At 54.7% G+C, this 25,918-nt stretch overlaps 7 protein-coding genes across 7 annotated transcripts; 4 read left to right on the top strand and 3 right to left on the bottom strand.

Annotated features, from left to right (window-relative positions):
* The first annotated feature begins 634 nt into the window (after positions 1–634).
* On the top strand, positions 635–4,198 carry IE81DRAFT_321973 (hypothetical protein). The gene is made up of 8 exons (XM_025513492.1): positions 635–1,145; positions 1,274–1,615; positions 1,703–2,243; positions 2,311–2,353; positions 2,416–2,555; positions 2,629–3,126; positions 3,198–3,637; positions 3,721–4,198. Exons 1-8 carry the CDS (start codon positions 1,020–1,022, stop codon positions 3,994–3,996), a joined length of 2,406 nt encoding a protein of 801 aa, XP_025370964.1. The 5' UTR covers positions 635–1,019; the 3' UTR covers positions 3,997–4,198.
* Positions 4,199–4,449: 251 nt separating this feature from the next.
* IE81DRAFT_321972 (amidase signature enzyme) lies at positions 4,450–7,066 on the top strand. The gene is made up of 8 exons (XM_025513491.1): positions 4,450–5,616; positions 5,688–5,928; positions 5,997–6,030; positions 6,098–6,182; positions 6,260–6,336; positions 6,398–6,479; positions 6,556–6,781; positions 6,857–7,066. The coding sequence occupies exons 1-8, from the start codon at positions 4,591–4,593 to the stop codon at positions 6,988–6,990; spliced, it is 1,905 nt and encodes a 634-aa protein (XP_025370963.1). The 5' UTR covers positions 4,450–4,590; the 3' UTR covers positions 6,991–7,066.
* A 425-nt stretch (positions 7,067–7,491) lies between these two features.
* On the bottom strand, positions 7,492–9,333 carry IE81DRAFT_340464 (hypothetical protein; the record flags this gene model as incomplete). Its single annotated transcript, XM_025515612.1, has 6 exons — positions 7,492–7,513; positions 7,551–8,150; positions 8,545–8,564; positions 8,774–8,886; positions 8,995–9,144; positions 9,201–9,333. 6 exons carry the CDS (start codon positions 9,331–9,333, stop codon positions 7,492–7,494), a joined length of 1,038 nt encoding a protein of 345 aa, XP_025370962.1.
* A 558-nt stretch (positions 9,334–9,891) lies between these two features.
* IE81DRAFT_333976 (Endonuclease/exonuclease/phosphatase) lies at positions 9,892–13,412 on the top strand (the record flags this gene model as incomplete). Its single annotated transcript, XM_025515395.1, has 4 exons — positions 9,892–9,915; positions 11,516–12,410; positions 12,492–12,997; positions 13,068–13,412. 4 exons carry the CDS (start codon positions 9,892–9,894, stop codon positions 13,410–13,412), a joined length of 1,770 nt encoding a protein of 589 aa, XP_025370961.1.
* Positions 13,413–14,024: 612 nt separating this feature from the next.
* On the bottom strand, positions 14,025–17,263 carry IE81DRAFT_59309 (hypothetical protein). The gene is made up of 7 exons (XM_025517465.1): positions 17,022–17,263; positions 16,871–16,962; positions 15,900–16,788; positions 15,538–15,843; positions 15,385–15,465; positions 15,124–15,323; positions 14,025–15,066 (listed from the first exon to the last, which is right to left on the bottom strand). The coding sequence occupies exons 1-7, from the start codon at positions 17,127–17,129 to the stop codon at positions 14,196–14,198; spliced, it is 2,547 nt and encodes an 848-aa protein (XP_025370960.1). The 5' UTR covers positions 17,130–17,263; the 3' UTR covers positions 14,025–14,195.
* Positions 17,264–19,700: 2,437 nt separating this feature from the next.
* IE81DRAFT_321969 (DUF580-domain-containing protein) lies at positions 19,701–22,431 on the top strand. Its single transcript, XM_025513490.1, has 8 exons — positions 19,701–20,514; positions 20,589–20,809; positions 20,961–21,126; positions 21,197–21,487; positions 21,573–21,683; positions 21,780–21,835; positions 21,944–22,018; positions 22,126–22,431. Exons 1-8 carry the CDS (start codon positions 19,916–19,918, stop codon positions 22,164–22,166), a joined length of 1,560 nt encoding a protein of 519 aa, XP_025370959.1. The 5' UTR covers positions 19,701–19,915; the 3' UTR covers positions 22,167–22,431.
* On the bottom strand, positions 22,362–25,663 carry IE81DRAFT_321968 (alcohol oxidase). Its single transcript, XM_025513489.1, has 10 exons — positions 25,213–25,663; positions 25,020–25,124; positions 24,763–24,941; positions 24,528–24,684; positions 24,387–24,459; positions 24,221–24,315; positions 23,740–24,143; positions 23,148–23,667; positions 23,004–23,072; positions 22,362–22,930 (listed from the first exon to the last, which is right to left on the bottom strand). Exons 1-10 carry the CDS (start codon positions 25,303–25,305, stop codon positions 22,727–22,729), a joined length of 1,899 nt encoding a protein of 632 aa, XP_025370958.1. The 5' UTR covers positions 25,306–25,663; the 3' UTR covers positions 22,362–22,726.
* Positions 25,664–25,918: the final 255 nt, after the last annotated feature.

The raw sequence follows: 25,918 nt of genomic DNA, 5'->3' as shown, positions 1-25,918 counted from the left end.
GAGTGCCGACCCAGCACGACCGCGAGGGCTCCATTCTTACTTCACGTTCGTGATTGGTTGATCATGTGACCAATCACGTGAATGTCTACATGTGAATGAAACCTTGAATGGCTACGCCTCACGAGCAATCAAGAATCCGTATCAAAAAGAATGCGCGAAATACAATTTTGGATTCAAGCAATTTGAGTCACATTTTTGAGTCGTGAGCAGCGAGTGTGACTTTAACTCCATCGTGACTCTCCGCAATGAAAGTCGTGATCGAGTCTTCCATGAGGGTGAGTGGGGCCAGAAGTCGGCATGGTGAGATGAGTTGAGCGTCCATGAGCAGCCCTTTACGGTCACGAGTCACAACAATCGTGAGTCTCACTAGTCACTTTTGACTAGTACCAGTAGGCAAGAGGTGGCAGGGTGTGGCGCAAGGACATCCGATGGCTGCATGCATCGGGTCGCCATGCAATCACGAATCGTGAAGGCTTGCAGTCAGAGTCAAGAGTCTTGAGTTGCAGGCTGCTTGACCACTCTCGACTCTCGCCGCGTCTGCGCGTTCAGCCGCCGCGTGATCAGCGGCAGCTATGCAGTCAGAGTCTGAGTCGTGAGTCTTGAGTACCGGTACGGGTATACGTGGTACAGCCATGCCTTCGTGTATGACGTTGTAGGGCGGGCGCGCGAAGCACGATCTCTGTTCCTGCGTAGCGTCGGCGATGCCCATCCGCGCAACGGGTCTGATGAGTCGTAAATACGAAAGTCGCCTCTTCTTCTGCTCACAAATCCCAGAAGAACGTGTCCATCTCGGTCTGCTTCGACATCGCTCTTCGCCCACCCTCATCATCGCTTGATCATCGCTTCGTCAGGTCAAAATCAGCATCGCAATTCCTCTTCGTCGAGGCTCTCACGCTTCGCGGACTGACTGCCGGTTCCTGCAAAGCTTCTTGACGAGGGAGCGGGCCGTCTCCAAATCACGGTTCTCGCGCACGGCCTGCGGTCTCTCGAGAACTGGCTGGTGCACCACCTTCACCGCGATGCCGCCTATTCGCACCAAATTAGAAGTCGACGATCAGTCTCCGCCTGGTTCCAGCGCCTTGGGGGGACCTGCTCAGGGAGAAATCAAGCTACAGAGAGCCTGCGTTGCGTGCAGAAGGTCCAAGGTGAGTATCTCCTCTCATCTGAAAGGTCACATTGTGCCTGCCAACGCGCTACTGGCGCACGCAGAGGCTCGTCAAGCTCACCGCAGCATCTCCTCCCTCATCTACCAATCCCTGCTCTTACATTTAAGGTCAAATGCATACACACCGGGTCCCCTCCCTGTCGTCGATGCGCCGATACGAATCAGGAATGCAAATTCCGCCTTCGAGCCGATGACGAGACTTGGCGAGAGAGGACAGACGATACGCTTTCGAGATTAGCGAATGCGGTGGACACTCTATTATCGAGAGGGCCAGCGTCAGCCTCCATTGCAGCTCCGTCTGCCGGCGGACAAATGAATGGACACTCGGGCCATTCCGGTTTGCCACCCTTTCCGTCACCTGGTCATTCAGGTACGCTGCGCTCAAGAACTTTCAGCTCGGGCAACCATGGGCCAGGGGCGGTCATGGGACCCCCTACGGGTCCTGGTGCGGTAAGTCAGCGGTTTCTTTCTCGCGCGTATAGCTTGATGGTCGCTGATGATGTGTTCATGGGCCCATCTCGCCTGGGCCACCTACAGCGCTACGGAGCTACGCATGCATCACCGTCATATTCGACGACTGGCTCCTCTCCTAATGCTGGTGGTCCGGGTGCATTTATGACCACGCCTGGTGGATCCTCGATGTCAGATGCATCAGGCCCTGCGGCTGGTCCATCGCGCCTACCCTTTCTTCCCCCTGCAGCACAGACGACGGGTGTGCCAGTCGGTGTGCCGATGGTGCAAGCGCCAGGGTCGGAAGCTGGCATCGGACCTTACATGCTTCCAGCGCTGACGCCAGGGGGAACGGCGCGTAGCCCTATGCCGCTCATCTCTTCAGCAGCAGCCGGCATGTCAGGAGGGGCAGGGTTGTCCATGGGCTTTCGTCGGTTCATACCACCTACAATTGGTCCCGGGCAATGCGCGCCTTCGCCAGCGCTGCTGCATGTTGGCGCAACCGCTGCCCCGATCTTTGTCAATTCTCCTCAGCAAGGTGTCAAATGGATGCATGGTTGCACTTCGGATTATGCCAAGGCAACGCACAATATTGGGAGGGATGACCCTCGGCTGAATGCTATCAGCAGTGAGTTGTGGGTCTCATCACTGCCAAATAGAACTTGGAAACTGCTGATGCTTTAGTCTCTTATTAGTGGGCGTTGTACCCATGGATCGCGCAAGAGCGCTGTATTTGCTGTAAGTAGTTGTGCTGCGCGACTCTGCTCCACACTTGGCGCTCACGCCTATCCGCTCGGCAGATTTGCGGACAAGCTACAACCACATTGTTTCGGCTTTCCGACCTACCCGGCAGACGGCAACATGACGCCTCTCATCATCAGCGTTATCCTCATGTGCTCTAGCCTCCACAATCCCTTGTACCGGGACGAGTACTATCCCAGTAAGTCTTGACGCGTGGCCAAGACGAACGAATGCCCCTTCTTACACCAAACTTCTGCGAATCTGGTTTGCAGAGCTAAAGAATGACTGCCTCGAGACGATCAACCCCAATCAACAAGTGTCTGGCGACATGCCTCTAGACCCCGAGCTCGGTATCGGCGTCGAAGAAATCACTGGCGCATGCATCGCAGCGGCATATCTACCATCAGCGCTCGCGCTTCGAATAGCTTTTGTGACGAGATGGTGGGCGCTCGGATACTTCAAGAATTTCGAAATTGAGCGAAATGTCACGCTAGGAGAATGCCTGACCATTCTACCGCCATTTCGGCAAATCGACCTGGTCGACAAGCTTCGAGTTTGGCTCGCGGCCTATGTCGCAGAGGGACAGCAGTGCTTTATCGCAGATGTGCCCAGTCTAGCCCCAGCTCAGCTCCCTGGTCCATACATCGAGGCGCTGAGAGGCGCGCTCTACGAGCAAGCAGACAAGGGGCCAAAGGCAAGCTCTTCCAACGGAGTTGATGCTGCCAGCACGGTGTCAGCTTCGGTCTCGGATAAGACATGCCCAATGCCAGGTAAGTGTGGCGGCACGTGGCGCGCCGCGAGGGACGAGCGACACTGATCATGGAAGATACACCATCCTAAGATCGGCAACTTCTCGCGCATGCGGGCATCCTTTCCATCCTGTTGGGTGCGCAACAAGCGCAACGAGAAGGCGCAGGGCGGACATCGCCGGGCGAAGTGTCACGCATCGCCAGAACCTGGACCACTTGGTTGGAAGAGATCGAACGCTGGAGGCTGGAGGCTGGAGCTCATGAAGACCTTAGCGCAGCTACAGCATCAGCGATGGATGTTTCGCTGACTTATCATCTGGCCAGGGCGCATGTCGGCTCACTAGCCAACGAACCGGAAGGGGTCATGCACCCTCACGTAGCGCAGCTGGCAGCGCAGGATGGAGGCTTTCAATTGGCTCAATCTAGAGCTGTCAGTTCTGCAAAAGAGTCTGCCGTCTCTGCACTACTCCTGGCATCTGCAAGGAATGGCTTTGCCGATCGTCTCGTGTACCTCCCAACCTTCTATCATTTTGTGAGTGTAGCTGACTCGTTCCTAGACAGATCTCCGAGACTCGTTACGCTAACGTTTGTTGCGCCCTTTACGCTTTTGAAAAGCTGCTTTCGCATGCTGCCGGCTTCTTGCTCTTGCTCGTGCAAAGGAAATGGCGCGTCCTTCTAGCCGGAGAATCCCAGCGCATCCTCGATCTCGTAGAGACGTTCACCAAAACCTACATCTTTGAGATCTCTGCGTACGTGCCTTCGACCGATCCGAACGCGCATGGCAATGCAAGCAACGGAATCGGCGCTGTGCACCCTGCGCTCGCTACCGCGGAAAGCTTGCAAGGCGCTCTGAGACACGTCCTGAGTCAATGTAGACCCGGTCCTGCGTAGGCAAAGACCCACCTGCTGGCAACCCTCGGGACAGCATCGCTGTTGTACTCTACCGACACTCTTCATCCCTGCTACCTGTTCTTCGCATTTTCCCCATTTGTCTTTTGCAATCCCGAGTGTACCAGTTGAGTGTACCAATAGCCATACATGCCCCGCAAAAGTCACAAGGCAGTCCGAAACAATGTTACGATTGCAAGGCGCACTGGATTATCCTCAATGCTGGCTAGTGCATGCTTGATTCAAGATTCACAGTGATTGAACTCACGACTCTTGATGACTTCGGCTCCACGCTTTCACACTCACAACTGTGGTGGGACTGTGCATACTTCGTCCCACCATCACCAGAGGGCCGCCCTTTCTGCACGCTGCTGGACCCCTTCCCCGCACGGGCAGGTTCACGCTCAAGTAGCCGGAGAATTCGCCGCGCGGGTGTCGCTTCAGGAGTCACGCTCACGATTGTTGACTTGACTCACGTAACCCGACTACTTGCCGAAGTGGCCCCATCTTTCCGTTTTCGTCTTTGGACCTTTGGGAAGCTTATACCTATCTGTGCATTGCACTACACGATCTCTCGCGTCGCCTTCGAAACGCAAGATGTGGCCATTCACGAGCTCTAACAGCCTGCTGATCGCATCGCACATTCAAGCTAGAGATGCTTTGATAGCGTCGGCGCAGGACAAGCTCGGTCTGCATCCCTCACCGTCCGAGGCAGCTCTCGAAGCCGAGATCCTGTCCTCAGACATAGAAACAATCACTTCTGGTATTCTTGACAAGAAATGGACCTCTACTCGCGTATTGGAGGCTTACATTCGAAGCTCCATCAGGGCTCAAGAGAGGTGCAGACCTCTTACCGAGATCTACTACGAGCAAGCACTGAAGAGAGCAGCATGGCTGGATGCAGAGTTCCAGAAGACTGGGAAGCTTGTAGGGCCCCTTCATGGTGTACCTCTGTCGGTGAAGGAGCAGTATGCTCTCCGAGGCACACACTTGACGGTCGGCTTCAGCTCCTGGATCAAAAGCGGACCTACCGATCACACCGCGGGCATTGTACGCTTGGGAGAACATCTTGGAGCAATTCCTTTCGTCAAGACCAACGTGCCGCAGACCATGATCGCTATCGACTCTCGTAATCCTTTGTTTGGACAAACTTCCAATCCTTGGAACCCACACAACATTTGTGGCGGCTCTTCTGGAGGAGAAGCGGCGCTGCTCGGTGCCGATGGGAGTGCGGCAGGACTGGGAAGCGATATAGGAGGCTCACTGCGCGTGCCAACCGGTTTCTGTGGCATATATGCGCTCAAGGCGTCTGGGGGACGATACCCGTTGCACGGAGGTCCTGCTATCAATCCTGGCTTCCACGCCATCCATGTAGTCGCCGGACCAATGGCAAGAAGCGCCAAGGACCTTGAAGTGCTACACAGAGCGTACATGGAAGCGCTACATCCATCTGATCTGTCAACGATAGGAGACTTGAGCATCAGGCAGCACCAGAAGAGGTTTGGTGCGGAAGCGATGCCCCATCTGCCTCTGCACGCGAAGTGGCTGGATGACCCGCTCGGAGCAGCCAAGGCAAGGAACGGCGGGAAGGGAAAGTTGAGGATCGGATACTACGTATGCGACGTGCGTTGCTTCGGTCATTGCGTACCCCCCTCCTTTGTGAATGCTGATATCGAGCATGCTACGATCCACAGGGCTTCAACCGAACGTCTCCCGCGTGTATCCGAGGGGTCTTGGAAGCCGTCTCGGCTCTTCAAACAGCCCATGGCAACGATGTGGAGCTCGTGGAGATTCCACACACAGATTTGCAAATCGTAAAAAGCATCAGGATTTTCAATGGCTTGGTTTCCAGTGATGCATTCGCCAACTTCAGGAAGCATATCGGAACGGACAGAACGGACAGCGCTTTGTTCGTCATGTTCCTCGTGGCTAGAGGTGGGTTTGCCATCGCTCCACCACAAACCGTAGCCAAGACTGAGCGCTACATCCATCTATCCGTCCAGTTCCAACCTTTTTGAAGGTGCTGCTGCTGTCCTTGTGAGCAAGCCCCAAATCCAACCCTTGGAAGCGCTAGCTCTAATCCCATTGCTTTTGACTTCGTCAGCGTCCGCTTTTTCTTGAAAGACCCCTCATTCGCTGCTGCAGGTGGAACCGCTGGCCGCAAGACAGCTGGGCAGTACACAAGTACGGTGCGTTTGGGTAGGAGCGCCAAGACTGGGACTCGTTTGCTGATCACAAGCGCCAAAACTCGCGCGATCGGATACAGGAGGGTGAAAAGGATGACTTTATCGAGGCTTGGGAGGAGCGCGTCTGGGAGGGCTACACGCTTGATGGTATCATTGCGTGAGTGCAACAGGAGCAACTGCGCAAGCCGGGGCTTCTATTCATCGCTGCCCTTCTCCAGACCTGTGTTCCCTCTGCCCGCACCAGTGCTGCACGGCACGGACGAGATCAGCATCTGCGCCAGCTCCACATTCCTCTACAACGTGAGTACTAAGGCCAATTCTTGGGCTTCCTAGGGGTCACATCTCACTCGGATCACGACGAACATTGCCTTGACAGGTCCTCGATACCTCGGTAGCTATCGTACCCGTAACAAGGGTCGATGCGAAGGTAGACCGCGCGACGTACAAAGATCCCAGCCCCCTTTGGGGTCCTAAAGCGCACTCGGACATCGCGAGAGCAGCGTTCAAATCCACGAGCGGCGTGTTATCTTGGAGAATTTACTCCGGGAAGAAGGCTTTGTACAACGCAGAGCAGAGCCACGGACTTCCTGTAGCCGTACAAGGTGAGTCGCAGTGTATCGGACGGATTGCACGCGTTGCGCTTGCTGAATCATCATCATCATTTTCGCAAAACAAAGTCATCACGCGCCCGCGCGAAGACGAGAAGGCGTTGGGTCTCATGCGATTGGTGGACAGCGCTCTGCCTCCGATGCATGAGCGGGGCTTTGGTCCTGGAGCCTATACTCGTTGGGCGCAAAAGAAGAACATTTGAGAGAGAGGGGGAGGACAAGTGATTGGAAAGGTCTGCAATTCTGCAGAGCAACGCAATGTGAATCAATCTGCGTGAGGCATCGGTCTGAGCTGTGACATCGACCATCGCGCGCAAAGAGAGAGTCTGTCGGCACCCTACTTCGCCAGTAGCTTGTCAATCTGTGATTGCAAAGACTCGTCATCGTCCAAGGATGCGGGGCTGAATGAGGGCAAGATGCTGGTGGTCAGGCGAGTTGCGGATGAGTCATGAGATTTTGCGATTCTCACCCTTCGACGTTTGCGACCGCCGCCTTTGCCCCACCGGCCGCTGCCTTGATTGATGAAGCGGAGCTCGTAGCTGCTGCCATTGGCGAAGCTTGCATCTTCTGCGCAGTGTCGCCATTCTTTCTCTCCACCGCAGATTCCTTCACCTTGTTGAGCGCGGGAAGCTGTGGCGCGCGTTTGGGAGGATGGATCTGCTCAGGCGCTGGTGCAGCTCGCTCTTTCACAGCCCTTTGGGTCTCTAGATGAGGTTTCGGGGCAGCCTGTGAAGATGCAGTACCATTTTGATCCCACATCCACCCCTCGTCCTTTTTCATCTTCTTTAGATCCTCCTCCTCCTCCATATCGTCGCTGCTGACTACGTCTGGAATCTTCATTCGGATGCCATCCTCGCATCTATCATCCAGCACGACGTCCCAATCGCTCGCAACTTGCTTGCCTGCACCGCGAATGGCGAGACCTGCCGAGATGGAAGAAACGACGGATGGGGTGACGGTCTTTTGTTGTACAGTCGGGCTCGATGGTAGACTCAAGACGGCCCACTTGGAAGAGGCGCTGCCTGGACTCGGCACCGTGTTGGTCGGGCTGGCACTAGGAGAGAGCACTTTGTCTTTGGGCGCGCCATTTGTAGAGCTTGCCTGAGTATCGATGGCACCGATAGCGCTGCCAGACATCTGGGAGCCGCTGGTCTCTTGAGGGGCCATGGTAGCCGCATCTGAATTGGACGCAGCAGTTGCAGCATTAGAAGAAGCGTCAAGCGTCGGTTGAATGAGGGAAGGGAGGCCTGAGAGGACTAAATTGCCAGACTCGGGCAACGCTTCTGCATTGCTGGCGGGAAGTCGAGCGATGGTCCCTGCAGCCATGTCTTTATTCTTCTTGTCAATGGCTTTCAGTTCTTCTCTGTGCAAGCACGATAGCGGCACGTATAAGCTGAGTCCGATCGAAAGAGCGACTACCTGCCTCACAACCTCTTGAAGCAAGAATACTCACTGGAGCCAATTGCGCCTCAAAGGGGCCCGCGTGCGGACCAGCTGGCAAGATGCAACAAAGTAGCGTACAGGTCAGCGCCTGCATAGATAGTCCTCTCGCTGGCCCCTTGCGGACCTACGTGAAAGGAAAAGGTCAATGGATCGAATGAACCTGCAACCGTTCCCTCTGTTGTGATGCGCGCTTCTACATCGCAATGACTGGTGTCCGAGGGAATGCCTGCGTAGGAGCGAGGATCAAAGGAGGGGCTCGATCGAATCGAAAATCCTCTAAAGCTCGACATTTATTCACATCGTTGCAGACTCACTGAGAGTTGGGGTCAGGAAGCTGCAAGATTTGAGCCGTGTCAGCAAAAGCGTCGCCACGACCACAAATACGACATCTGCGATTTGCTCACTCGATGCCAGGTGCTTCATAGTCATCCAAGGTCCAAATCACCGTCACTCGTTTGGAATTCTCGTGCTGTCAGGAAGAAAGACGACCTGGTGCTGAGTGCGCCTATGTGCACGATAGTTGCTACACTGCTGCTCACTCACATACACCTCGATGGTCAGAGAGTCCAGGCCGCTTGACTTGGCAAGCTCTGAGAGTCGCAAGTCGAAGCGCACGCACGTAGCATCGCCAATGTTGACGCGTGGAGATGAGGATGCTGTTCATTGCTCGTGGAAATGGATGCACCTTAGCGACTGCTGTCCTTGATTCTTCTAGCGGGGTGCACAGGGCTGCGGCAGTTCTGCTGTCTACGACGGGAACTCACGAGAGGAGAGATCATCATGTTGACTGGAGACCTTTGCTGAGGATGCGGTGTTCGCCGTTGGCGTCACTGGACTGCGGTTGCGATTGCGAATGGGGAGGATTTCTACCAAGGCCCCTGTAAAGTCCCAGGCCCAGGGAGTTGCATGCTCGACTGTCAGAGCAAGCGAACGGGCAATCGCATCAGATCATGAAGTTGCATCAACTCACATTTGCCTCCAGCAGGTGGACGCTGATCAGATGCATCCGTGTAGTAGGAGGATGCGTCGGATGTTGATCCCTCGTCGAGGTCGTCGACGCTGCCGCCAAAGCGTGCGGAAGCCGTCTTGGGACGGGACAGCATGTCGCAGACGGTGTGGAGAGCAGGGCTGTGACGAAGTTGGCGCCTCGTATGAGCTTCGAGACGTCAGGATAAGCAAGGTGGAAGAAAGCAGCGAGATCGATAGACTCGCTACTCGGTCCTTGCAGTCTCCTCAGTAGGGCGCGACGAGACTTTGTGATCATCAGTCGATGCTTGTATAATCTAGCTGAGTCTCGATCCTTCACCCATCACCGTGACTCTCAGCATCGACACACGACTGTTCGCTTCTGGACGGCAACAAACGTGTCAGCGATGAATCGACAAATGGATCGAGCGCGAGCAGATTGACGCTGTGTCTCGCCCCTGAAATCACTCGACAACTCGCAATTCTGCATTCTGATTCAAGTTGGTGATTCAACATTTTCTCCCAACCGTGACTCTACTCACAGACTGATGTTGCGCAACGACACGTATTCCAATGGGCCTGCACGTATACAGCTTATGTTTGCGATGTAGCGCACCTCACATTCGCCATCTGTTTCTGCGCTGCTGCCGACTTTGTGTGTGTTTTAACTCTGAATGAATATATATAAGATGCTGATGTCGTCCCCGCGCACTTTGACTGTTTTGCTGCAACCGCGGCGAGTCAATCAATCACAAGCAACCGCCCGCTTCTGAGACACGGTGCTAGCATTCGTAGTTCAGACTCACACCTTGTTGTGTCCGTATATATATATATATATATATATGTGCCAGACTACTAAAGGTCTTCGCATCCTCAAACATGGATCGAAGCTGTACGACGTAGCACTTTGAGCTAGCTGAGAGTATGCGTGCTGGTGCTGGGCGTATCGCATTCTTGCTCCTTGATCCTGTGATGAGCGTATCGAGAGTTTGAGTTGCAATCAAGCGTCCATTGCGGGTGACAAGTCTTGGTGGTAGACTCTTGATTGACTTGATGGCGCTCTTCGAAGCCTCGCAGCCTCAGCCGCGCCTGTTCACATGGTGGCAGCTGCTGTACGAGTCGTCGTGAGTCACAGCAGTCGTGAGTCCTTCATCTGGTCACAGCTAATTTGCTTCCTCAAGACCTTGGCGTATTCCCTCAATGACTGCGGAATGCGCGTCTGACCCTCTCTTTCTATATCTGCCATTCACGATTGTTTGTCGCCATGCATGAGCTGGCTTGCTGCTGCAATCATGAAACCTCGTTTTCGTGAAGCAAAGCCAAAAAAGAGTACGACCGCGACCCACAGCGATGCGCGGCTGTCTGCTGCAAGAGACCTTCACTCCAAAATCCATGCAGCATCCAAATCTCGACTCTACCGTTTGCGCTGCGTTTGCGATATCGTATCGTTCGAGTCAAGAGTGACGCCTCCGCAGCATGTCTGCAACTCGTACGTGCTTCATTGCAAGGCGGCTGCACAAATCAAAAGTGTGAGTCAAGTTGTGTGACGAGCATGTGGACCCCTGTTGCTAGTCTCCTTTGTCCTTTCACTTGCGACTCCTATCGTCAGGGAGCACCGCAAAAATTGAATCACAGTCGTGAATGTTGAGGTTCGAGTGCAAGACTCTTGACTCTGCTGCTAGACCTGTTTGACGAGCCGGATGAGCAGCTCGCGTGGCATCATCGAGCTCTGCTACCCAAGAACCTTGGATTATCTTGAATCGCCATCAAGGTGGATGGATGGATGGATCGCGCGCGTGTCGTCAGAAGAACGCGGCATGCTTCGTACGCTTGGCAAGTCACGTGCGCGTGGGTCATGCGTACGTACAGTTGTGAGTCAAAGTCTTGAGTCTTGAGTCATGGGGTCAGCATCATTCGTGACTGTGACTCAAGGATGGCGCATCTGACCTTGGCTTACCTCTCCATCATCACATCAGTCATAGACATTGGCGCATCTGGGGCTGTCATTGCCTGCTGTGCTCTTGCATTTCTCTTGTCCGCTGAGCCAGGTTGCCCTTGCTCCCGCTCTAATATCGGACTCCGCTCCGAGACGGAAGCGAGTCATTGCCTGGAGCAGAGACCTTGACGCGCTGAGATCTCATTGACAGCATGACGTTCGCGGAGCAGATTGGCAGCATCGCCTCTGCGGTTACTGGAGCAGTGTCGGCGCTCGGCTCTGGATCGCCCACCAGCCCAGACAACAGCGATGCAAGGCAACAAGGCCAAGCCCACGCAAAAACAGGGCCGCAGTCAAGCCAGGCCGCTATTGCGAGACCAGAGCAAGGCAAATCCAGCGCACCTTCCCGCAAAGCGCCCAAAGCCAAACCTTCACCACAGGAAATCGAGGCTATCAGAGCAGCTAGGGCAGAGAAGAAAGCCAGGATAGCTGCTGATCCAATCTTGTCGGGCAAGCAAAAATTCGCACCTAGACAATGGCTGCCAGTCGTATCGGACGCTCAGCGCGAGCTTGGCAAGAGGAGCTCTGTTCGGATACTCTCCTGGAACATTCTCGCTCAAGGACTTGTGCGGAGGAAGCTGTTTCCCGGCAGCGACTGCTTGAAGTGGCCAGAACGGATGCCAATACTAGACGCGGAGCTCGATCCAGACAGTCATGCGTGGGATGTCGCGTGCTTTCAGGAGGTGGACAGAATGGAGCATCACTCGGAGACGTTCAGCCGAGCCGGCTTCTCTTGGTCTTACGAGAAGGGCTACGAGTCGAAGCAACATGGGCTGCTGATTGCTTGGCGGTCTAGACTACCCGACCATTCTGCTGGTGAAGGGCAGCCGGAGCCTTCTTCAACGGCGGAGACCAAGTCAAGGACGACCTTCGAAAGCGCTCCGATCGCCAAGAGGATTGTCTATTACGACCAAGTGGAAGCTTGTAAATACTTTCACGGCGCTTCAAGCGATACGTCACCAACCACGAGTACCTCTGGCTCACGGTCTACTCGCAACATCGCACAGATCGTGGCTCTGCGCTTGGCCACAGATGCAAGTGGCGCCAGAGTAACTGGCGAGCCCACATCTGGCTTGATTGTGGCCACGACGCACCTCTTCTGGCATCCTTCACATGCGTACGAACGTGTCAGACAGGCAGGTATATTGCTGCAGGAAGCGTACGCGTTTCGACGAGAACACAAAGAGATTGCAAAGTGGGACATTGTGATTGCTGGTGGTGAGTGAGCATCTTTGAAAGCTGGATGAAACAGCAGCACGTCACTGAAGAGACGTGACTGCGTCCATCTTGGCATGGCAGATTTCAATGACCAGCCGCATAGCGCCACATACCATTTAATGTCCGGACTGCCACCTTCCCGTGAAGCAATAGAGGAAGTCCAAAGGAGTACGGTGGTGCACAGCTCCATTGATGAAGCAAAACGTCGAGACGCAGAAGCGCACGCGATAGCTCAAGGGATCGAGCACGTCGAGCACGCCGGCGCTCGGACTGGGAGCGGCGAGATGGATACCGAAAGTGGGCAAGAGGAGGCTGAAGGAGACGAGGCCAGCGAGGATGGCGGCGAGAACGACGATGAGCAAGAGGATATTGCGGGTCCGGAGGACGCTTCTACGACTATGCTCAAGGGGTGCAGAGCGGCCAGGCAGGAAGATGGCTTGCTTACCCTCGAAGCGCTCGCTAGCCTGTTTGCGTCTCCTGGGCACGAAGCTGCCGGATCGAGCACAGTTCGCAGCGCATATGGGCATGCATTCAACCGCTTAAAGTCGCTCGATGGATCAGAGGCGATGGTTGAAAATTACTTTTCCGTGAGTTCGACGTCAGGCAGATCAGGCACTCGGCGCGCCGAAGCTGACAGCTCATTCCCCCTTGCTGCAGTCTGTCAGCAGAGGTCGCGAACGCTTCGACGACGAGACGTGGTACGAGGGAAAGCGGAATGAACACGCTTCCTTGCCCGCCGGTCATCCAGGTCGCGACGAGCCAATGTGGACGCTGTACAGCAGCATCTTTAGCCTGACCCTAGACTACATCTGGCTCCTGCCTAATCCTCTACGCTCACAGAGCACGGAAGAGAGGAAGGAGGCGGATAGGCAAGATGCATACCCGCACATCACTGCGCTGCTCGCGATGCTCAGGACGAAGGATCTAGCACCCGGCATCCCGCGCAAAGGCGTCTGCGCCAGCGATCATGTAGCTATAGGTGCCGAGATAGAGTTGAGATAGAGGTAGAAAGAACCCGTGCACGAAAGCCGCGCTGCATGCATTTATTGCCAATGCCCATGTGAGGTATTCACAAACCACGCTTGTTGCAGATCGACCTCTCCAAGTTCGGGACGTTTCAGCTCGGCAGGCACACTTCGGTATGTTACAGATTTGACAAGATTTGATCGTGAAGAAGAGTCAGCGTCGAGGAGCATTGCAGAAGACCTATGAGAAGAAGAGCAAGTCTTGCAAGCGTTGTACACGTCGCAATTATAGAAATGTCGCAGCCCGAGTGCGCCTCATGCCTTTGTTTGCCAACATCAAGCCCCTTCCAACTTGAGGTTGAGCGGCAGAGGAGTATCGGTCTGGGTGCTCAATCCTAGCGCTGGATTGGTTTCCGCAGAGAATCTTCTTCCTCCTCTCGAGCTTCTCAACAAGTTCGCCAAGACGCCGCAAGCTTCTTGTAGCAATTCCCAACGGTGAGCAGATGCTATGTTTCGAAAAGAGGAAGTGCTGGCGTGAGCAAAGGTACTGTGGAAGAAGGCGCGCTATTCGAAGGACAGACTCACGAGCTATCTCGTCGTACACTAATTGAAGGATAGCGCTTGTGTCGTACTTGATCGATGAGAGCACCTCCGCCAAGTCTTCAGGGCGATCAGTGGCCATGATCGCGAAGTAGGCTTGGGCCTTCTCACGCGTCGACATTGCTGTGCTTTCGGGCAAGCCCCTGCAAGCATCCAAGCAAGGGAGCAATCGCGCGGAAGTGAGCAGTAATCCGAGCGGTGCTACTACTACCTCGCGCACTCACGCTCGCTCGGGTCCATTCTCCTGTGGCGGTGCCAGAGCCTGTCCGTAAGCCCAGAGGACCAGAGAGCAGAGGTACAAGACCCAAGGATGATGCACGAGCTCGTACGTCGGAGCGGCATCGTTTGACTTTTGCGCGCTCATCTGCGCATGCACACCTTTCAGCTTCCACAGGGGCAAATCTTTCGCTGCGCTTCTCATGGCGTTCTTTGCCGCTTCGCTTTCGGAAATGAGGAAGCTCGTGCTGCCGTCGCCGAGCAGTACAGATGCCAAAAATCGAGCAGAGTGCCAAGTCGCTTGTCTGCCCTCGGAGCAGTTGGCCCAAGAACGCACGTTGTTCCGAGCGGTGGTGAAGGTTGCTCGATCGATGAAACGTCCAAGGACAGAGGGCAGTCCCGCGTAGATTTGAATCTCGATCCAGTCACAGTACAGAGCGATCTTCGACCAGACGGCTAGGCTGCAGCTTTTGCGATATATGACCTGCGTGGAGAGATCCTCTGCTTTTTTGCAGCAAGCAATGTCCAAAGACACCTTCCATAAGTCGAGTGCTCTCACTACTCGCTGCCTCCAATCGGTGTTAGCGTTGCCTAGCAGCGCATTCTGCTTCCAGCGAAGATCATACGCGATGGAGAGCAGGCCGTGCAGAAGGATGTAGTGCGTCCATACATCACCATTAGCAGGGGGCTGGCCGTTCATGGCAGCTTTGATCGCCATGATGAAATGCATCTCAGACTGGGCACCCCTGGCTTCACGAAGAGCGATCCATTCTTGAGCACTTGGGGCTTCAAATTCGTCCTGCGGCGAAGGAAGGTGAAGGTGGATCTGTGGACAAGACATCGCCGGGATATGTCTGAAGAGGAGCGCTCCTCGACTACATCTGGCCGCGTCAGCAATCTGACTGAAGCTTCTATAAAATCTGCCTACTCACGCATCCAACACGAAGCACATGAAGCTGATCCTCTTCTTCATCTCGTCTTTAGACCACATTTGCCACCGCGTCTCAATGTCGAAAGTATCGTAGCGACCATGATGCGATGTGTCGAAGAAACAAGCGTTGCGACGCGCCAGCGTGACTACGAAGCTGCTGAAGAGGTGGCTCGTCTCGTGTTGCGGTCTAGAAGCCATCATCTGCGAGAGAAATGGTGCTCAGACAGACGCTCCGACGTATCCCAGGCCGCGACGGACTGACCTTGCAGAATGCTTGCGTGAGCACCATGCCTTGAAGCATCTGTAGGGTGGCCCTTGCCGGTCTAAAGTCGTCTATCGATACCTGCGCGTGAGGCAGTCTTGAGGTCAGAAAGAAACGTCTTGGTGTGGCGTGACGCGCGGCAAATGAACTCACAAAAGAACCCCAGAGCTTGGCACCCACACGAACGGCAAATTCATGACACCTGCTCTCGCCGAAGTGAGCTCCGATGACGATCAACGGCGCCAGTAATAAAGGATCGGCACGATCCGCGACGAAAGTAGCTTTGTGAATGACTGGCGATTGAGGGTGATACTTTTGGAAGAATAGATGGACATAGTATCGCAGAAAAGCGCAAGAGAAGAGTGGCGAGGTTGGAAGCTCGTAGGACTTTGCAAGGAATTGAAGAAGCTCCGCCCTCTTGTGCTCTGACACGTGCGTGAGAGGCGTGTCGGGGACGGCCTGTGGAGGTGCAGTGTCAGCAGATAGATCATAGGCAGTGCAAGAGATTTGCTCACCGCTTCGATGCTTGCATACCAAGTCAATTCCTCCAGTGAGGGATGTCCGTTGGCCCCATCAAGGCCGTCTTCCGCAGAAGCAATGGGACCCCGCGACAGTGGTGACGAAGCCGCGCCGGCAGCTTGCTGCCCCACATTCAAATGAAGCGTATTGCCTCCGGACGGCGACGCTTGATGGGAGCTTTGAGGGCTAAAATCCAAGTGTCGATCTTCTGGAGTCAAGAGCATTTGCAAGCACATGGCGGGATCGCTGCCGTCCAACAGCCAATTGAAATGTGCAGACAAGTCGGGAGGGGGCGCAGCGAACGGGAAAGCATCAGGCCCGGTGGGACCTTTTGCGTGCATGCCAAGCAGAACATTCTGTGTGGCTGACGGTGAGCCAAAATGTGAGTTGGTTGCGCCGGCTGCCGAGTATGCGTCCTCCGATAGCGGCAGACCGTCTCGCGCCATTGTGGGTGATATGCTACCAGCAGCGGCAGTGGTGGCCCGCCAGGCTTCGATGGAAGCCGGCTCGCCATTGCTGAGGAAAATGGGAGCATCCACATTCCTGGTGGGCGGAGAGGAGGACGTCCACAAAAGAGCGTTGCGGCCATGCATGCCCTGCTGATCTGACATCAAAGGGCTCTGGGAAGAGTGCTGGGCCGGGGTGTGAAGCGGCTCGAGTGTCGACTGAGGCCGGCCGTAGTATCGTTCCCGCATCGGGCCTTCGACGTCTTGATTACGTCTTGGTCGCTTAAACATGTCTTCGGACTGAGCGTCGTGATCAAACCCAGTCGAGTCCGTCTTTGTTTTTTTTGGAGCTTTCGTGTGATTGCTCCATCGCCCCAGGTTCTTGCCTCGGAGCGCATGTCTCTCGAGATGCCGTGTCAGTAGATCAGGACGAACGAAGCTGCAGTTCGCGAGTCACACAAGAAGCAAATCGCGTGAGAAGTCAAGCTCGGCATTTTGGAATGGAAAACGTGGCAGCTCACGTTCTTTCGCATTGATCGCAGCGCAAGACGGTACTTGCACCTGCCTCGTGGTTCAATTGGTGCCTCAACAGATGGTCAGGCCGTGCGTAGGACTGCTCGAGGAGAGGTCAGTTCAGCAAGTACTGATTGAGGAGTCAAGAAAGCTGCTCACCTTTGTACAACCCGGCTGGTCGCAGACGTGGCGCTGCGGGTGCTGCGAGCTGCTGCTTGGCATTCTTTCGCCTCGATTAGCCTTGTGAATCGAGATGGAGCACAGCATACACACAGCGAGTCGTGAGTGAATGTGGAAGCGTGATGAGATGCTCGCGAGAGAGCGGTGCGCGGTACGTGCGACACTCACAACTTCTGCTTCTGAACCCCCTCTTCCTTATCAAGCCAAGCCGAGGTCCTGTTTGATAAGTGGCTGCTGCTGAGCGTGCATGAGAAGATTTCGCTTGCCTCCACGCGTTCGGACCCTGAAAGCTAGAAGCTCGAGCAGTCGCGGCGGCGGATAGTGCGCGCGACTTTGGTCTTGTGCCCTTGAGCGATCACGAAGTCTGGGTGCTCTCTTTGATAACGTTATGATGGGTGAGGGTGAAAGGTGGATGGAACCTTTTCGGCGGCGAGTCTGACTTGAGCGTGAAATCGCATACATACAGTATGGTCGAACCTGGATGCATTTATAATTGACTACTCACATTTTCAAGATCAGGTGACTGATCAGCAGCACACAGTCTGCAGCCCCCGTGGCTGCTTAATTGATACGCGGGGTGGAGCTGCCGGACGTGCCTGCATCGGCAAACGGCACTCACGACTGATGGAGTACACATAGAGGGTATCTAGCCGTGCGGCATCATCAGCAACAGCGCAAATGATCAGACTGCGCCCAAACCTTGCTGCAGATCGAGCATCGCTGCACAGCGTTTCGCATGCACATTCAACACGATTCAGATTGCGGCGCGTGAGAGAGGCGAGAGGTTGCGCGCATGGCATTCCAACGGACTCGGGACTGTCCTGCCATTCACATTCGCGCTTTGTGCTTATTCACCATCATCCGCGCTTCGCGAATGACGGGCATGCAGGGCTGAGTTGAGGAGGCATCGGCAACTTGAAGCAGCTTTGACCCATGCACCGCGGCGGCTTATTGCGCAGCCATCACAGCCACAACAGCGCAAATGAAATGTCTCGGCAAGACATGGCGGTTCACACTGTCACAATATACGTGCAGAGCCAAGCTGGACTCAAGACTGCATCTGAAGCGTGAACGAAGTAGACCATGCAGCTAGGCGGTCACAAAGCCTCATGCAGCAGGCCCCCAACATCAACATCACCGTCAGCTATAGTCACAGAAATCGATCTCTCGAGCTGAGTGGGTGGGTGGTCAGTCAAAGTGGGACCAAATCGCGATATAGCAAGTCAGGGTACCAGCAAGCAAAATGACGTCTACGTTGACCCGTAGCTCGACTCAGACCCTAAGTGGCTCGGGGAGACTTGAGTCATGGACCTCAAGACTGGAGGTACGATCGAGATTTTCGATGCGCTCTGTCTCACAATCATTCAAATTGAATGAGAGTGATATATACGTGTCTCGTACACTTCGCGATTCGTCCTTGAAGCCTCTGAGCGCTATATATCGCGCTGTTGGTGATGCTGGCTGAACAATCGTCGCGCTATTCCTGATCTCGAGTCGTGAGTCCGATACGTGAATCAGTCGCGTGCGTCTTTTAAGTCACGACATGAGTCTGTGTGTCACGAGTCTGTGCGTCACGAGTCGCCGTTGTTCAAACGAGCAATCAAGACTTTGCCTAGCGAAGTGAGAGAGCAAGTCTTGAGCACAGTCGAGAGTCTCGGCGTGTGCCGTTCTTGGCAATCAAATCAAATTGCATCCTGCGCGATCGAGTCAAGAGTTGCCACGTCGCTCTTTCGCTTCAATCTGATTGAGTCGTGAGTGATTCACAACGCGGTCTGCCTGCACACTCATCTTGCTGACTACTCGCAAGTCCTCCACATGGCCGCCTTTTTGTCTCATGCTCCTCGATCGCGACTCAGCCTCGAGGACGTGATTCACAATTCTTGAATCACGATTGCTGTGGTTTCGATCGGTCTCACTTCGCAAAGATCGTGGTCGCGCACTCGATGACCGCGCTAACGCTAAAGTTCTCGCGTCAAATCCAAGAGACAAGGAAGTCAATGACGAATGTCGATGGGTCTGAAGAATTCCAAGCAAGAAGTCGAAGGGCGCGTCGGAGCTTTTGCACCCCTTTGCAGTCGAATATATGGGCCCTTTCGAGAGACCGGAGAAAGGTTTAAAGGCAACAGAATGATTTCATCGTCGTGATACTGGGCGATGAGCGAGCTTGAGGCTTTGATGTCAGAAATACATGGTGGCACAACAGCCACTCGACTGGTGAGTATTGGGTCACGTCACGAATTGCCAGAACGATTTCGGGGGGCTATATATATATATATACACATGTGGTGATGGGTCAGGGGGAAGAGCGCCGAACCAGCCAGAAAGTGGATCACGTGATTCGGAACTTTGGCGCGTGCTTGCACGAACGAGGCTTGGCGCTGATACAAAGGCTGCTGCACCAAACAGCGTGCAAGCAGGCGAGCAGGCCATCCGACAGAACGTGCACGCGTGCTTAATCACCACAACACGAGATCGAAGCCCGTGTTCACCCTGCATCGACATGCATGCATCGATCGACGCTTCGAAGACCGGATGCAGCCGAGGAGTCAAGTGAGAAGCAGACGCATGACCAAAAGCAAAAGCAGAGGCGCAATCTGCATGCCGATCTCGCGCTTAGACACACCAGCAACTCTTCAAGTTCACCCAACGCGCATCGTGAGTCAGTCAACGCTGCATTTCGCCGAGCCTCCAGCCAAGAAGGCCGAGTGAGCAGCAACCTATTGCGCCGTCCTCTTCTTTGGCCTGCTTTGGCTCGGTCGCATCAAAGAGCATGCATATCACCCAAACGCCAATTTGCTCATCCTCTCCCAGCTACCATCATCCTCATTTCTTCTTCCCACAAAACCGTGCTTCTTTTTTCTTCGCTGGCGAAAATGTCTTACCCGCCCCCTCAGGGCTCGCAGCCGTACGCCCAAGGTTACCCACCTCAAGGCGGCTACCAAGACAACTACCAAGCTCAATCGGCCTTGCCCGGAGGAGCGAATGATCATCAAGCCGACTACAAGACCGGTCCTCAAGGCGGTCAACTGGGAGGATTCGCAGTCGCAGCTCCCCCACCTCAGCCCAAGTTCAAATTCAAAGATCCCGTCTTTGCTGTGCTATGGATCCTCGTCTTTGGTGGGTTCGTTGCCGTATCCGTCATATCCCTGAGAGGCTACGTTTCTGCAGGCGCTACTGCACGGCTGGACAGTGGTGGACCGAACAACTTCTTGGAGGCCAACACGCTCAATGGCGAGACGGCTAGCTTGCTCACCCTCAGCTGCGGAGTCGCACTTCTGTTCAGCATCCTCTATCTGCTCGCTGTCAGATACTTTACTCGATTCATCTTGGAAGCTACTCTGCTCATCAACACCCTCGCAACAGTCGCGTACTGCGTGTTCCTCTGGGTCAAGGGTCAGACCACTGGTGCCATCATCTTTACCATCTTTGCGGTGCTTTCGGTCATTGCCTATTGGTTCATGCGCAAGAAGATGTGAGTTTCTGTCCACACTGAGGCGCCTGTCTTTGTGCTCATTCTACCACCCTGCATCCCTTCGCAACCTGTAGTCCCCTGGCAAAGCTGCTCCTTCGCGCAGTTCTTAGCGCTTCAAATACCTACAAGGCCACTTATGTGGCCGCTCTGCTGGGTACACTGGTCCAAGCCGCATTCAGCGTGTGGACAGCCTGGACGCTGGTGGCTATATATGTCAGATTCAGCGGTAGCGGAGGCACGGGAGGCAGTCGTGGCAGTGGCGCCACCACCGGACTGGTCGTGTTGACCATCTTCAGTGAGTGGTGATTGCAGATAGGGCGCGCAATCGAGAAAGGAGGCAATGGAGAGTCCAGGGAAGATGCAGCTCATTGGCGCGCTCACCACAGAGAAGCGCAAGCTCATGCAAAAGCGTCTGAGCCTGACGCTGACCACACTCTGACTCGCAGACTGGTATTGGACTTCGGAGCTCATCAAGGCAATTGCTTTCACCACCACTGCTGGAACGTTTGGTGTGTGGTATTATTCCAATGATTCCAAGAAAGTCCCTCATGCCACTCTTTCAAGCTTCAAGAGGGCATCTACATGGTCTCTTGGCAGTCTCGCCTTTGGAAGGCGAGTCTTTCAAACGCTGTATGACTGCGCACAGACGACATCTGACAATGTTGACCCCTACTCCACGCAGTCTCGTCCTCGCGATCCTCGACATCATCCGAGCTCTGATCAACATCCTCTCTCAACAAGCAGCTCAAGATGGCGATATGATTGGGGTCGTGGTGGGCTGCATTGCATCCTGCCTGATAGCCACGATTGACTGGCTCATCGAGTTTTTCAACAGGCTGGCTTACGTCAACATTGCTCTGTACGGCAATGGATACATCGGAGCTGCCAAGGAGACATGGAGGCTCGTCAAGCAGAAGGGCGTGGATGCGCTCATCCAGGACTCGTTGGTCAATACGGTGTTCGGCATCGGAAGGTGCGTCAAGATCGAGATAAGCGCAGATCGAGATCGTCTTGCTGAAAGGTTCGAACGACTGCTGCAACACCACTTCCCCTCTCAGCTTTGTCATTGCTATTCTGTGCGGCATCACAGTGTATGCCTATTTGACCGTCGTCAACCCCACCTACGTGCGAAACGACAGCAACTACTTTAGCGTCGTCATTCTATACGCGTAAGTCGTTCTCTTTCCAACTTTTTGCGCTCGTTTCCTCTTCACGTCTCGTTCCGTGATCTGGGCTCACCTCCACTCGAACGTCCCTGTTCGCAGCATCCTGCTCGGCTTCCAAATCGCACTCAGTATGGGGTCAAGCATCAATTCCGGAGGTGAGCTTGCCGTGCGCTTCATCTGCGGAGCTAGCTGCAGCCCACGCGCATGTACATCCTTTGGCGCTGATACCTCTCCCTCCACTTCACTCCCCCTCCATTTGCCAGTGCTGACACTCTTTGTAGGACTGGCCGAAGACCCTCATGTCCTGGCTCAACGAGACCCCGAGCTGTTCGAAGCCAGTCAGTCCCGCTGCCAGAGACTCTGTTCAAGTCCAAAGTCACAAAGTCGACTGACTCTGCCCCCCATTTGTCCTTGCTGCGCGCTCTCGGCTTTTCCCTTCCTACAGTCCGCCAACAATACCCCCAGGTCGTCAACGCCGTTGCATGATGCTCCACATTGCTACGCACCTGCATGCTTTATCGAAGGCCGCAACATTCTTATCGAATACCCCCATGGAACTGCCCAACACTCGACGCATCGTCAAACAGCCGTGTGCGGTCACGCAAGGCTCTCTCTTCACTTGCGTCGGCCAAGCTTCCGCACGTGGATAATACAAACTGCCCCAGACGTTCGCGCATTTCGGCACGGGCGCGATGATGAGTTACATTTAATTGCTTTGCTTTTACTACTGCTGCTACTAGTACTGCCACTAGTGCCACTCTGTGGTGTGTGGTGCCATTTAGAAATTCGTCTCTACGTGAATGTGAATGTTGCGTTTGGGCGGAGCTTGCTGAAAGTTGGACCTGCGAGATGGGATGGGGGAGGGGGAGCGAGATTCGAGAAACGAGTTGTGCGCACTGCCGAGCAGCTTCATTGGTGATGGAACGAAGAGCTGCAGGATTCGCTTCGCTTCGCTGGCGAAACGCCGACCGAGACCTTTCGATGGGGGTAGGTGAGTTCTCGAGTCGACGCAGTGGTTCGCCACGCACCGCTCGACGGAGCGCAGCTCAAGCAGAGATGGAAATGCCAGCGATATCGAGCTTCTGCACGTCGGATGACTGCTCCTTCTTGAGAATGTCTGCCAATTTCTCTCCGATGGCGTACACCGTGGCCTGAATGTGCGCGCTGAGCTGGCAAGGCAAGATGCTGGCATCTGCTACACGAAGCTTCTTGACACCGTACACTTGAAGAGAGGGAGAAACAACGCCGCCCTAGAGGATTACGAATGCGAAAAGAGCGCTTAGGAGATGCTCACGGCGCCCAACCGTAAGCACGCAGACTCACCTTCTCGCGAGGCATCATGGACGCGGTACCGAGATGGTGATAGGTCGTCTGGAATGAACCCTTTACCGCCTGCAAGAACGTCCAAAAGAGCGTCAGCGGCTCGAAGTCGGGGTTTCGCGCGCAGTCCGACCGCGTGTTACTCACATTCTCCCAATCCTCGTGCTTCTCATTTACCAACTCGGGGTTGGGTTCTTGCCTAACATTGACCACCTCCTTCAAAGGGTCTTGGCTCACGACTTTATCGTTCCAAGCCAGAGCTTTGCTGAGGATGGTCAGGTCCGCCTTGCTAGAAAAGTAACGAGGATCAATGTCCGGATGAGCAAAAGGATCATCAGACTTGACATGAATGCTTCCACGACTCCAAGGGTGCTGAAGAGCGCTGAGGAGAGTGAAGTAGGACTTGTCCTCCTTTGGTGGTCCGCTATGAGCAAAGAATCCGGGGGCAAACATTTGCTCCATTGCCGGCACCGTCTGATCGTCGTATCGCTTCTTCTGCAAAGCGTGAAGCTCCTTCATGCCGCTGCTCCAACCAGTCTGGTCGGTCTCATCGATCTGTTGGTGCACGAGCTTCTGATCCTCGGGAGAGAGGTAGTTTTGCAAGTTGAAGTAGGCAAAGCCGCTCACGAACGATCCGATCAGACCTTTGTCCGGTCCTTTGCCGGTGCTGGGTTTTGCGTGAAATCTCGGCGAATCAGCTATCGGTGACACGGAGTTCCCGCAAATCGCTGTAGCTCACTAGAGTTGCATCTGTTGAGCCGCAAACTCGGCATCGCGCATCTTGTCCCAAGTCACAGTGCCATCTTGTACCTCGTAGGCGCAGCCAAGGTAGATGTGCTCGCTCAAGTTTTCGCCAACTCCAGGCAGATCCACACGCTGTTTGATTCCAGCTTTCTCCAACACTTCCTTTCGTCCAATGCCAGACAGCTCGAGAAGTTGTGGGGTCTTGATCGTTCCTGCGCTCAGGATAACCTCCTTGCTCGCACGCACAGTAAGCCTCTTCGTGGGCGCATCTTCCATGACAAAATCGACTCCTTCGGCTGTTGGCTCCTCCGCATCATCGGACAGAGTAATGCGAGTCGCGAGAGCTCCGCAGAGGACTTTGAGATTCGTACGAGAGCTGGCCACCGGAGCATAGTAGGACTGATGTAGAGGTCGGGTGGACAAGACATCAGTCTCTGCTCGAGCAGCGGGCTAAAAAGTTTTATGACTGTACGCACATTAGCGGCATAGCTTCGCTTGCCGGTATTGGCATCTATCGAGCCGGAGCTTGCCCAAAGACCGGCATTGGCGCCTGCCTGGGAGCTCTTGTTGGCTGGGTTGAAGGCGTTGAAGGTGATGGTCTGAGACTGGGATGTACATTAACATCCGTGCGCAAAGACTCACCTTGCAAGCCAAGTTTCTGCAAGGCTTGAATCCAAAATTTGTGAGGCTCGGCATACCAGCACGAGAAGGAAGTCTAGCGAGGACGAAGTACCGCCTTCAGCCTCAGCAAATGGAAGGGCGAACGCCAAGTCAGGTGCTCACATTAATGGGTCCTCCGCCATTGGCCGCATCGTCGTCCAAGTATGCAAGGTGTGGGTCGGGCAGGTGGACTGGAGCTGCGTGGTTGACCGTCTTCTTATAAAAGGGAAGCATGGCATCCCAGCCCCATCCAGGGTTGCCGATGCTCTCGATATCGTCGCTGTCGTGGTAAGACATGCACATAACATCGCGCACTACTGAGACAATCGTCCTGTAGGAGATGACGCGCTCCACTCACAATTCGCGCTTGTGTCCACGTTGAAAGACCATAAAGTTCAGAGCCGAAGAACCACCCAGCACTTTGCCTCTTGGCCAGTCGACCTGTCTGTCGTTGGCATTTGTCTGCGGCACGGTCTTGATACACCAATCATAGTTCTTGTCGCCGAAAACTTGAGCCATCATGATGGGGTAGTCGATCTGTGTGCGAGGGCAGAGTGCAAATCTGGAGTCAGCGAGTCGTAGTGTTGCGGCATATCGTTAGAGGCCTGCACGCACCTTTGGATCTTCAGGCCTCCAAAGACCCGCTTCGAGCACTGTGACGCTGACTGATGGATCCTCGGAGAGCCTCACGGCAGCGGCCAATCCAGCAGTGCCGCCACCCTGTCGGGGTGCAACGAAGTGAGATAAGAATCAGTCATGCTCCGCTCTGAGGCGGAGGAGCCGGTTGAACAGCAGGGCACGTACGCACTACGATGACGTAATCGAAAGTCTGACCGTCGATGTCATTTGCCGAGGTGCCTGTGGAGCGCGAAGATGGCGGTGGAACAGCAGGAGGCGCCATCGCGACTGTTCTTGAAGGTGTGAATCAGGTATGAAGGGACTTGATTGGGCTCGGAGTGATTGTTGGTCGTCGATTCGATGTGTGGAGAGTCCGAGTCGCGCGCCTTGTGACGATGTGGTGGAAGAGAGGCTGAAGAGTCATGAGCAAGAGTCAAGAGTGTTTCTTTGGATGCCAGCCTGGGCAGCTTTTGAGTTCTTTGCGACTTTGCTTGATGGGTCGTCTCAAGTGGTGAGTCTGAGTCAAGAGTGAAGTCAGTCGACGTGGCATGAGGTAGCGGTGCGGGCCCCACTCACGACTCGTGACTCAAGCCAAGACGAACCAACATCTTTGATCAGAATCAAGACTCGCGACGTGCGGGACAATCAACAGTGTGAGTCGATTCCCACGCAGGCTGGCTGCTGTGACGCCAGCGTGGTACGAGTCGAGTGAGGCTGTGAGGGCCTGATTTGATGAACAGCAAGGCTTGGGCACGCAAGGAGCGTCAGCTCAAGAAGCGAGGGGTTCACACGCGCGTCGTGAGACGTTCATTGGCACATCGCATACGCTGTGCGCGCTAATGCGCTCTCCGCGCGGCCAATGTGAATGCAAAGCGCAATTGCTGCTGATGCATGGA

Source organism: Ceraceosorus guamensis (assembly GCF_003144195.1).
Source record: "Ceraceosorus guamensis strain MCA 4658 unplaced genomic scaffold IE81scaffold_16, whole genome shotgun sequence".
Classification (NCBI taxonomy): domain Eukaryota; kingdom Fungi; phylum Basidiomycota; class Exobasidiomycetes; order Ceraceosorales; family Ceraceosoraceae; genus Ceraceosorus; species Ceraceosorus guamensis.
Note: the sequence above shows the minus strand (reverse complement) of the source record. Positions and strands in the feature narration are given on the sequence as shown.

Bases quoted from the DNA above. Each gene is read 5' to 3' on its own strand.
- IE81DRAFT_321969 (XM_025513490.1), top strand. From the start codon at position 19,916: ATGTCTTACCCGCCCCCTCAGGGCTCGCAGCCGTACGCCCAAGGTTAC. The intron at 20,515-20,588 runs GTGAGTTTCTGT...CGCAACCTGTAG, and splicing joins TGGTTCATGCGCAAGAAGAT to TCCCCTGGCAAAGCTGCTCC. The intron at 20,810-20,960 runs GTGAGTGGTGAT...TCTGACTCGCAG, and splicing joins GGTCGTGTTGACCATCTTCA to ACTGGTATTGGACTTCGGAG.
- IE81DRAFT_59309 (XM_025517465.1), bottom strand. From the start codon at position 17,129: ATGCTGTGCTCCATCTCGATTCACAAGGCTAATCGAGGCGAAAGAATG. The intron at 16,963-17,021 runs GTGAGCAGCTTT...CTCCTCGAGCAG, and splicing joins ACCAGCCGGGTTGTACAAAG to TCCTACGCACGGCCTGACCA. The intron at 15,844-15,899 runs GTGAGCAAATCT...GCACCTCCACAG, and splicing joins GGTATGCAAGCATCGAAGCG to GCCGTCCCCGACACGCCTCT.
- IE81DRAFT_321973 (XM_025513492.1), top strand. From the start codon at position 1,020: ATGCCGCCTATTCGCACCAAATTAGAAGTCGACGATCAGTCTCCGCCT. The intron at 1,616-1,702 runs GTAAGTCAGCGG...GGCCACCTACAG, and splicing joins CCCCTACGGGTCCTGGTGCG to CGCTACGGAGCTACGCATGC. The intron at 3,127-3,197 runs GTAAGTGTGGCG...CACCATCCTAAG, and splicing joins TAAGACATGCCCAATGCCAG to ATCGGCAACTTCTCGCGCAT.
- IE81DRAFT_321972 (XM_025513491.1), top strand. From the start codon at position 4,591: ATGTGGCCATTCACGAGCTCTAACAGCCTGCTGATCGCATCGCACATT. The intron at 6,031-6,097 runs GTGAGCAAGCCC...TGACTTCGTCAG, and splicing joins AAGGTGCTGCTGCTGTCCTT to CGTCCGCTTTTTCTTGAAAG. The intron at 6,337-6,397 runs GTGAGTGCAACA...GCCCTTCTCCAG, and splicing joins ACGCTTGATGGTATCATTGC to ACCTGTGTTCCCTCTGCCCG.
- IE81DRAFT_321968 (XM_025513489.1), bottom strand. From the start codon at position 25,305: ATGGCGCCTCCTGCTGTTCCACCGCCATCTTCGCGCTCCACAGGCACC. The intron at 24,144-24,220 runs GTGCGTACAGTC...CCTCTACATCAG, and splicing joins AGCGAAGCTATGCCGCTAAT to TCCTACTATGCTCCGGTGGC. The intron at 23,073-23,147 runs GTGAGTAACACG...ACGTTCTTGCAG, and splicing joins AGCACGAGGATTGGGAGAAT to GCGGTAAAGGGTTCATTCCA.